The sequence below is a fragment of the Manacus candei genome, unplaced genomic scaffold (genome assembly GCF_025592945.1).
Source record: "Manacus candei isolate 608988 ecotype Guabito, Panama unplaced genomic scaffold, ASM2559294v1 h1tg000002l, whole genome shotgun sequence".
NCBI classification, from domain to species: Eukaryota; Metazoa; Chordata; class Aves; order Passeriformes; family Pipridae; genus Manacus; species Manacus candei.
In genome coordinates this window covers 6,138,919-6,150,220 of record NW_026138050.1, presented here as the reverse complement: position 1 = coordinate 6,150,220, position 11,302 = coordinate 6,138,919, and the positions used below count along the sequence as shown (strand labels likewise).

At 43.0% G+C, this 11,302-nt stretch overlaps 1 protein-coding gene across 3 annotated transcripts in view; it reads right to left on the bottom strand.

Moving 5' to 3' along the window:
• Window positions 1–826: 826 nt before the first annotated feature.
• PDGFA (platelet derived growth factor subunit A) overlaps window positions 827–11,302 on the bottom strand; it is a 35,766-nt gene continuing 25,290 nt past the window's right edge. For 2 of the 3 annotated variants that reach the window (XR_007903959.1, XM_051783185.1), the window contains 2 exons: window positions 9,407–9,580; window positions 827–2,659 (listed from right to left, as the gene is read on the bottom strand). Coding sequence is in view for 1 of the 3 variants with exons in the window: in XM_051783185.1 (XP_051639145.1) it covers window positions 9,447–9,580 (134 nt within the window). In the remaining 2 variants the exon portion in view is untranslated. Of the gene's footprint in view, window positions 2,660–2,982; window positions 3,236–9,406; window positions 9,581–11,302 lie in introns of all 3 variants that reach the window. The other variant, XR_007903899.1, reaches the window with a different exon arrangement.

The window sequence follows — 11,302 nt, the reverse complement described above, 5'->3', positions numbered from 1 at the left end:
GTATTCAGCTGTGTATGGGTGGCACATTGCCTCTCTGCTCTTCTAGGACTATTTTAATTATATGTCACAGCCAGCCCATCAGAGACCTAATCCCAGGATCTAATCTTGGAGGCAACAGACAGCTGACTGTCTGCACAGTGTACTCGGAGAAGCACCCTTGGGGCTGCAGTGGGGGCGATGCACCCACCCCACATGCAGAGTGGGCACCTGCCCAGGGACAGCCCTGATCATCCACCTGGCCAGGGCACCACAAGCTCCTCTCTGACAGGGATGGCCTGTGACTGTCTTCAGGGACACACCATGGCCCTGGGTCCTCCCCTGTTTAACAAGAGCCTGGGTGGAGGCTGCGTCTACAGACACCCAAATCTAATTCTTGAGAAAACACATGGCTGAAGTCCTTTCCAAGCATCAGGCTTATATAAATACATACACATATAAATACATGACAAAAATACAGCCTCTGGCAGCAGGAACAGTCTCGTACGCAGATCTTCAATAGTTATTCCCATCTGTAGATCCTGCAGGATAAAGACATTGTAGAACTTCAGGGATCATTCTGAAAATGGAAATGATTATTTTTTTTCCACTGTTGTCTACGTGTACCTGATGCAAAAACTATTTTAATTATGATACAAGAAGATCATACTCACTACTCTGACTATGAAGAATAGGCATCACTTTTGTGCAAATAGAGACATTAGTAAAGTAGAAGCTTTACTTACAGCATGAAATTCCTCCTTCAAAAAGCACTAGAGGTAAACCAAATTCACAGAGTGAATACCAAATGTATGAAATTCTGACTCAATGAAAGGCAGACAGCTGGGTATTCTGATAAAAAAATGGGCCTTTATTTTTTAAATTCTTCTTTTCATTACCTGGATTCTGTGTTCATCAGAGCAACAAAATATAGTTTCTTTGATATGCGGCAAATCTGAAAACAATCCTGCAAACAGCACAACACAAAAACTCCCACAAAAAGGGAAAGCTATAAAATTTGAGAGGCGACGAGGCTTTCAGAAGTGCCAGTTTCCCAGTGCAATGGCTGGAAGGGTGGCCTGGCCTGGCGGCAGTTCAATCATTTTGTAACGAAGGACAAATACTTTCAACATCCTGAGAAAGAGGGCGGGGGGACGGGGGCACGGCTGCCTTGCTTTCCCTCCTCCTGCTATTCTTTCTCCTCCCTCCCCCTACCCCTTGGATTTTCAATAGCTCTTTAGTGTTTCCATCAAAGGCTTTTACCATTCATCCTCCCTTCTGGTGCCTGCCTTCCACCTGTCTATCCATCACAGCCCTAACCCAGGTCCTTTTTTTCCCCCGGCTTTGCTATTTTTCACGCGGGGAGATTTGTTTATAAGCTTCTGTATTACCTAAACTGGAGGGGAAGAGGCTGCTGGGAGGAAAGTGAGAAAGCAGGATTAAGGAGGAATAATTCAGCTCCGTTGCATTTCCATCTGAACGGTCATAAAATGTGCAAATCCTGTTCCTGGGAATTCCATGTCAGAGGCCTTCTCTGCCACTGCCCTTCCCGTGCCCCTTCTCTCTTTCCCTCTCACGCAAAAACAAGTGTGGGGAAAGATGCCTAGAACTCCACGGACACCAAAAAGCCACAATGTGTGTGCTGGCAGGGTGGAGGCTCCTACCAGCATGTGTGCAGGGAGACACTCCAGATGTGGCCATAAAGGGGGTGGGAGGCTGCAGGGATTGAATCGGGCAGGACAACAGGAGCAAGCAGGGAAAGGCAGCTCCCAACACCCCCAGTTCTAATTAATGAGCCTGGGTAAAACACAAAAATGACCTTTCAGGCTTGTTCGCTCTGTAAGAAAATCATACAGAAATGCATGATTCAGACCCCTGCAACTTGAAGAGTTTCTACTATCTCCTTTTTAGCTCGTCACCATCACAAGGCACCAAAATAGACACAGGCCAGCTTTCCAGACCCCAAAGATCCACAAAAAATCCACCTGCCATCAAACTGTGAGACAGAAGAAGGACCACTGCTGTATACAGGTCAATGCAGATTTGCCATTGATTCAAGCAGAGGTCAGTGTGGCTGGATGTGGCCTCTGTGCACACCTGCTACCTGAGCAAACACTCTCAGAACAGCAAGTTGTGCTAAAAAAGGAGATGGCCCTTAACCTGTCCGCAACCCTAGTGAGCCCACAAACCTTTTTTTGGTGGAAATCTATGTAATATCTGCTGGACCTGGCAACAGCTGGTAGTTTTCTTCCATTTATGGACATATCCCAGACATACTGAGGAACACTCAACAGGTAGCACATGTCAAAATAAGTTCTTTTGATTGATAGCTATTTATTATTTTTAAATAAAATGAGAATAGATTGAGTGGGTTGCCCATCAGCAGCTCAGTTCTTTGTTTGGCAACTTCTTGGACAGTTTGACCATACATATGACAACACAAAATAAATTTCACTCACTTGCAGTAGCAGTTGGCTATAAATTCAGTCCATTGATGATTTATAGTTCTAGCAGCAGTAGGATATATGAAATGAGAAGCCCTTTCATCCTTAAAGTGCTCTGCAGTCTCGTGGGGATGATGAAAGCCATTATTTCTAAGGCCAGAGGAGAGCAGGAGTTCATTCAGCCGGTCCGGCTGTGGCTGGAGGAGATGTGCAAACTGGGTCCAAGGACGAGAGGAGGCCTAGAGAAAGAGCAGCCCTTGATTTTGCAGAACAGCCAAAAAGAAATCCTTAATGATGCTATCCTTGCTTTGCAGGCTGGAGGGGAGCAGTATTTCCATCAACTAAATGATCTCAACTCTTTGGCTTCCCTGAGGGCACTACAACAGGACAGACTGCGATTGCTCACCAGAGTCGCTCTCAGATGTTTGTGTTCTTCCCACCCACCAGCAGCCTCGAACCTGAGCATGTCTTTGGCACAGCAGGTGGTATCCTTAATCCTGTGGAGGGCCAGCCCCAAGCGAAGATTAGCAGAAGAATTTGTTTTCATTAAAATCCAACCTACCATTACCATCCTCTCTGAGGGTTTGGGTTTAAAATGCGCATGTCCAGCTATTCCAGCAGCTCTGTTTCTGCAGGGAAAGGGCAGTTCAGCAACCTGCCTCTTCACTTTCTACTGTCTTTCTTTTAATCAACAAGTAAATAAGGCAGACACAGTGAGGAATATTAAATGCACCTCCTCCTGGAGAATTCTGTCAGCAAGATCAATGGAATTGGGATTTTGCCTTCATTATGTTTCTTTTGTCCGTGGAACTGGTCTGATTTTCCTCCCAGTGAAATTTTTTTTTATGGAAAAAAACCCCCAGAAACAACAAAAGAGAAAGAGACATACAAATAAACACTAATAAGTGCAGGAAAAAATATAAAACTTAGCACCACACACTCCCCTCATTATTAGACAAAGGTTGGGAAGGGTTCAGAAGTGTAAAACGCTCATGTGAATTATGAGATTACTGCTCAGTTTTCTTTCAAGTCGTGGGCTGGAAACAGATGGTGGCTGTAGCATTTATGACGGCACAACATGTTACTGCAAGCCTAGCCATCTCTCTCTCTCCTCTCAAAAATGCAGCTGCAAGGAAAGTTGTGGAAAATCACATTAATAGTCCCTTCCACCACACGGTTTTCCAGCCCTTCATCCCTGGCCAGCACATGGACAGAGCCATCCTGTATCCTAGCAAGAATACTCTTCTAATCCCTGTCCTGAATAGTTACCACTGACTGGCTTATTTAACAGCTAGTTAAAATGTGAGGTTTGTCAGCATCGTAAAAAAGCCTCCAGAAAGCAGGTCCTTAAGGTCAGAGCAGATGCCATGTGACCCCAAGCGCTCCCCATGGGAAACGTTCAGAAAGAAGTGATCAGACTGTCCTTCAGCTGTTTATTATTTAAACACTCAGTTCAGGCCAAGCAAGTTGATTTATAGAAAAGCAGAAAGGCAGACACAACACTTGCAAAAGCATCTTTGAGACTCAGGAGTCCAAATCTCACTTTCAAGCAAGACTAGAAATTTTCACAAGGGCAAAAGCCTCTGGATTTTCAGCAAGACAGCCTTCCAGTGACCACAGGTTTAGAAGTATCTGGGCCCCTGAAGATACAAAGAGCAACTAATCCCATATTTAAATATCCTGCCTGTACACAGGGAATAAATGTTCAAGCTTCACTGCCCAAGTGCTTCAGTCCTGATGGAAATGCTTTGCCACCTAAAATATGCTCATACATAAAGCAAAGCTATCCTTACAATCTGAGTGAAATACAGGAGCTGGCAGGTGGACATATCCCCCGTGTTGGAGAACACAAGGTAGCCAGCATGTGTGCAATAACTGCATGTGACAGAGGTGCACCCAGCTCCAGGTGCTGCTGACTTGGGGACAGCACGTCTGGACTTGAAACCATGAGCTGAGCCTGGGGCACAACCCCTCAGCTCTTGAGGCACCATCGAGGGGCCTCCTTACACCAGGGAACTCTTCAGACAGTAGAAAACTGTTACCTGTTATCCTTAGGATTTCTGTGTGCTTTACAGATGTGAAATATTCCTGTACCACAACACCTCTGACAGAATTAACTCACTAACAGTAAATCCAGTAGTTCGGGATTCCATAATCAGGATTTTAGAATTACTTGCTCATTTTCAGTTAATTAAGACTCTGCCAAATAATAATTTCCCAGACAAGTGTCACTGGAAGAATCTGAGTATCCATTTTGCTGTTTCCATTTTGCTGGCCTCACTACCTGATTGGGAACATCAGCATCAACTTTACATGTTCATCCTCAGTCACCCAAATTTGTGTTCCTGCCACCCTGCTCACAGCCAGCTATACACAGGGCAGCACTTCTGCTCTCTGGGGTGTAGAACAGAGCAGCTGAAAACAAGATAGACTTTTACCATTACCTTTATCACTTTTAACAGGTAGACCAGGAAGTTGCTGCAGAAATTCAATAGTGTACACACTTGAAACTCTAAATAGCCTTTTCCCAGAGATAGACTCTATCCAGGTGATATGACCATACATATCCACTGCATATCTGTCATAATTGCAAAAGCCCTCAGACCTTTCCTCTGAGATAGAGAAGGTGCCATTTTATTTTTCTTTTGGAAACCTCATCCTGCAGAATTCATTAGTATCCTATGTAACAATGTACTTCCTGTAAGTAATGAGCTATAAAGTGTATTAGAAGTTTCCACTTCTGGTTTTATCTTTTCCTGATCTAGCCTGAAAATTCTTTTGAAGTTCCTCAAAGTGTTCTTCATGTATGCTTGTTTTAGGAAATACCAGATCACTATGGGCAAACTTCTCCTTAATTAAGTGAGATAAAGGAATCAAGATGATATGATCTACCTAATTTCCCACCTTTTTACAGTACCATTTTAAGATAGTTTTCTCACTTAAAAAAGAAACATGCTAAAGAAAATAAGGAAGGAAAATACCTTAAGAGGCCCAGAGAGGGCAAGCACTGCTATGGGCTCTTTAGTGTAGCTGAGCTTGCTGGTAGAAAGCCACTGAATAGTTCAAGTTTTCCCTTGTTACTATGGAATGGTTTTCTGAAAGGTTTCAAACCCTTCTGAAACAGCATCACTCTGGTCAATGCACAGGAGGAAAAGACTAAACTACACTGTGTTAGCAGAGTGGGTTCGTTGGGGGCTCAGCTTAGGAAGCCAGATCAGATCATGCCTAACTTTAAGCACGAGTAACTTCAAAGAAACATCTCATGTCTCAAGTTCAGCCTTCCACTGTCTCCCTTGATGAATCACAACTTAGGGTATGCAGGGAGCTAATGGGAAACATTTGCACTTGCTAACCCCAGCTGCAAGGTCCCAAAACCCCTATTAGCCACGCAGGCATAGGCTGACCATTTTGGATGGGCCAGCAGGCCCTTCACAACAAATGGATACAAGCTGTTAGGCAAGCTCTTCTGAAGCACATCTATGAGAAACATCTCCCAGAAAAAACAGTTCAAATTTGATTTAAAAGCAGTATTTGGGACAATCAGTACAGTACACAAGCTGACCATTAACCTGTCCAACTCCTACATGGCCTGTTGAAGGAACCACTCTATCTGGGACAAATTGCTGCTCTCATTTTTGCTGTGGAAACCCATTGCAGTCAAGGGGAATTCAGATCCTGAACAAGTTTTTGAGTAGCTTCCTGACTCCAAGGAGACCTCTGAGCAGATTATTTTACCGTGGGTGACTCTGGACCAAGAAATGCCTTCACTTCCAAGTGTGTGAGCATAGAGCCCTCAGCCAACTTCATCCAAGTGCTGGAGCATCTCTCCCTCCTTCTCTGGCCCCACACAGCTGGGCAAGAGACTCAGCAGCAGCAGAACAGGGCCCATAGCACAAAATCTGGCCACTTGAAACTTCCCTGGTCTTCAGGTTAAACCAGCACCACCTTTATACAGAAAACACACGTAAAGCCCAAGTGCTAAGGAAAAGGTGATGTGTGGTTGGAGTGGGGGGAACTTCCCACCTGAACTGTCAGGCTGCTCCAGCAGTGAATGGGGCACTTGAAGAGTCACTGCTGGGAAACACACCAAACAAAAAAACAAACCTAAGGTTTGGGTGCTGCTACCTAGAGATGCAAGGCATGGTCACATCACTGGGTCGAAATTAGTCTCTTCAGAACAGAGACATTCTGAAGGCAACAAAGGTTTCTTGGAAGTCGCATAAAAAATGAATTAACACTGGATGCCAAATCCCTTAAACTGCTGAAAAAAATCACAGCTAGGGATGCCCAGTAAGTCTGGAGGGGCTCTTCATACTTCACTGAGGTCAAAAAATTTGAATTCATCCCCAAAGGGAGCTGAAGCCTCTCAGCACTTCACCCACAGGCCCTCTGTGAACAGTCTTTTTTCTTGTGGTCAAACGGGGGCTATCTTGAATTTATGTCTTACTTTTCCCCTTGTGAGCAAACAAAACAATTTCTATGAGTAATTCTACCCACTAATTGCCAAGGAAAAGTCTGGTTAGAAATGCTCTGCATTTTTGACAGGTCAGAGGCTTCCCTAAACAAAGTTGCTGTTTTATGTTTTCTAACAGCACATGTTCACATCCGGGGACTTCGGTGAATTCCAGTGCGGATGAGTCTCTGTGGGAAATTGCTTTTCCCTATTTTCTTGTTTTAACTGCTCCAGGAAATGAGTCTATTTTTACAACACTAAACAGCAAAATATGAAACCATTATCTGCTTTGTGGCAAGAGTTTCGGGTCAATTCTCAGGTAACTGTCACCTCCAGTGAAGTCAAGGGAGTTATATCTATTTATGCAAGTTAGTGATCTGACCAATTATGTAATGGGTTGATCAGTTACTAGAACACAGAGCTACCATGAGCCTAAGGAGTGTCTCATTTTCATGCGTCTCAAAGTTCATCCAAGTCCTGAAGTATTGATGATAAGTGAAGTATTCCAGTATTATGGTCTGTAAAGATGATAATTAACTGCTGAGAGATTTAAGCATGAGCATTCTCCATGAATATCTGCTTTGTCACTGAATGATCATTATAAGTAGTCTCTTTTTTGGATTCTTTTTTCACCTGCCAAATAATCCAGGGTGGGATTTTCAGCAGTGTTTAAAATGCTTTTCTTCTATTTATTTGTGATTGCTTTCCAGAATCAGGAAGTTTTCAAAATCCCCAGGGGATTTCAAGCACAAAGAGCTCAACTGCATCACTGGGTGCTTCTGCTTTTTGGCACCCCTGATCTTATCAGCTACTCTCAGTTTCAAAGATGGACAGTAAAACCACTTGCCTTCATTATGCAAGATCAAAGATAGTACATAGAGGCCAAAACAGCAAGTCTGATCTGCAGATGAGCATGTAACACTTGTTATAAAACTTGGCTCCTTATTTCCTGGTTTGAGGGACCACTCCAGCCTTCATATGTGAATTTCTTTTCTTTTGAAGCACACAAATGAGCCTTTCTTTCTGTATTTTTATCTAAGTTCCTGGAAGACAACCAGCATGCACAGGTATCAGTCCAAATGGAAACTCTGAGTTACTCAATCAAACCAAGTCAGATTTGATGGCCTGCTAATGAGTCAAATATAATAATGATTGCATTCCCCTCTAAGGGAAGAAGTTAACACTGGGAAAATGTGACACTGAAAATTTTACTGACAGAAATTCTACCACCAAGAAGTTGCCAGAATTTCATCTATTGATTGTGAAGAAGACCAAGAGTTGGTACTTCCTTACTTTCAGGTTGGGAATTAGGTATTCGTGACTTTACACCTATTTGGAAAGCTCACCAAACGTCACTCGAGACTAACATACAGAAAACAAACTTAGAGACAATATCTAAGGAAAACAGAACCTAACCTATGACTTGTTCTTTGATTTACAACTGTGATTGCAGGCCCCACCTCACGGTCATATGCCATGATAATAGGCAGCAGTTCAACGAGAACCAGCCATAACTTTTTACATGTTGTAGTGATTCTGAGCTACTTCAGCACATACTTTAGCCTGATGCAGTAAATATTTAGAATGACTAAAGGGACAGGTGACATGCCACAACTGCAAAAAGAAGGATAGAGCTTTTGATCTTGTTTGTTCTACCTTCTCATTCATTTTTTTCCCTAAACTAAAATTTGCCAAATTTCACATGAAATTTGCTCTCATTAATTTTTTCCCATCTCAGATTTGTCTGTAATCAGCACAACTGTGAGTTTTCAAATTGTATTCTCTGAGGTACCCAAACAGATAATCTTAAATGGGTTCACTGGCATTAGTGACTGCACTCCTGAATCCACCCATGCCAAGAAAGTATTTTCCCCCAAAACAACAAATATGTAGCTCAAAATGGCAGCCTCCATGGGAGCAGAAGAGAGTGGAACTCTCCCAGCTGTCTTCCTAGTTGTATATACTAGTCTGGATACTTTAAGGTTGTTTAAAACATACTTCAATCCTCTATGAGCATGAAGACCCCCATCCCACAACTGGGATCCTGTGTCAGGAAGGCACACCCTACTTAAAAAAATAAGAAAGCATCGACTCTGCTCCATTTGCTTGAAGTCAGTGGGATGTTTGTCCAAAGCTAGGAGCATGCTTAGTTTCAAGAGCAAACAGAGGCATCTCCTAAAGTGCTTTTCCACGTTAGGGTCTGGGAAAAAAAAAATTTAAAATTGGGCCCATGACAAAAACAGTTCCCTTAGGAAATGTTACCCACACCATAAAAGGAAGGAATGAAAATTGTCTACTGAATTTTTGTAAATTCCCATAAAATCTGAGTCTTGTTCTGTGTGCATAATTTTCACTCTAAGTCACAAAAGGCTGACTCCTTTGAGAAGGAAATGACCAGCTCATGATAGGATAAAAGGCATCTTAATTGCATGGGCAGAAAGATGGATTTTCATCAGTCACTACGTTCTCTGATGATACAGCAGTGGCTTTTGATCATGTATCCGATGCACAGTAATTAGGCAAAATGACTTACCCTCAATCTTTTCAGTATTTAGCTCTAAGGGTGCAAGGATTCACTCTTGGAAAGGGAAGATGGTCGTGTGATTTAGGGCACTGGATGAGCACTCAGATCTGAGTCCTATCCCTGGTTCTGCCACAGCCTTGCTGTATGACCTTGCACAGTCTTTTCTCCATGCTTCGGTCTCGCCTAAAATGGGACAACAATAGTTCTTTATTTCAGAGATATGAATACAAACCAGCTCAAGGCTGTGCCGCAGAGATGCTACAGCAAAGAGTAGCACAGAAAAGCTCAGACATGGAATAATGCCTTGCTATTAAAATGTGGGAACGCAGACAGTAATTAAATTGAATAATAAATACAAAACATAGGCTGATTTTTGAGGAATGCAGCACTGATAGGCTTTTCTCTGTTACTTGAAATTAAAGGAAATTTAAGTGGGATTCTTATGAGTTCACCTGAGATCTGCTAGTACCAGAAGCTGTGTATTAGAAACACCAAGAAAATTACTTCATTGAAAACCTCACATGGTGTCTGTTTTAAAACAACCATGATTTCCAGCCCAAGACAGGGTCAGATAAGCATTCTCAGTAAGATTTTCAAAGCTATGGAAGAGGCCTACAAACATGATTTCCTTCAATTTACAGTAAAATGTGAGCATGCAAATCTGAGGTAGCTTTGAAACTTCAAAATAAAATTTGAAACTTTCAAATTAAATCATAAATGAGGCCACTGATCTTAATTAAACTGTCAGATCTCTGGAACAGCTTCACTGCCATTCTTTCAGAGTCACAATGTTGCTGTGATTGGACAGAGCTTTAGCAAAGAGTCTTCAGTAATGGGTATTTTTCCAAATGCAAAGCTGAATCTTTTTCTCTCCACAAACACACATCTATACAACAGTATTTGTCTTTCATGTGTGTGGGGGTGGGTCAGTTATAGGTCTATAGGTGTGGGATGCAGGATCTTGGGGCACACAGATAAAGCAGTTGAACTAGAGACAAACAGATCAAAGGCTGTTCTGTGAGGCAGGAGATAAGAGAGATGAGACACCTTAGGAAAGCAAAATAATTTCTGAGAGACAGAAACAGAGGGATGGGAAAGTCAGGCAGAGAATATCTGGAAAAGAGACCACAGAAAGACAACATGGACCTGAGAAGGACAGGCAAGAGAACCTCACAGCTGGAATGCTGAAGCCCATTGGAGGGAGGAGACCCACAGATGCTGTTCCAAGCAGATTAAAAAGCCTAAGCCCAAAGACAAAGTGGTGGAGCTGCCTAGGAACCTCCAGGGCTGGAGAGGAGCAACTGTCTGTAGTTACTGTGCACTGTCCAATAAAGCAGATGCCAAGGAGGGCAGAGGAGAGGAAAAAAGGAAAGCAAACTGGCACGTGATCCTTGATTTCACTCAACAAAAGCAACTGAAAGGTCTGGAAAGATGAAGCACAGAATTAAACATAATGAACTGACTGGATAATCAGTGATCATGCACCATATTTTAACAACGGAGGTTGGTTTGGGGCAGTCCTCTCTCTATGTATTTTCTGTTCAGACAAGACCTCAAAAAAAACAATATAATCAGATCAACAAGTTCTGAATCCCTGGAAAGAGGAAGTGGCTGCGGAATGTGAGACAGAAAAACATTTTATCCCCAAATCACTACCTACAATGTGGAAGGACAAAACCAACAAGGCATTACAGCATCGCATGGAAGCGCGACTTATGACAACTATCATCCTCAGCTCCATTAAGCCCCCTACAAGCCCCCCAGCCCACAAATAACAGAGCTGTCAGTCAGACACCTTGTGGCTCCAACTGCTCACACCCTTCCCTGTAACACTCCAAATGCAGCACATTACAAGTCCAGAGGGAGTCCACCTCCAGTAGACAGCAGAAGAAGATAGGACACGGC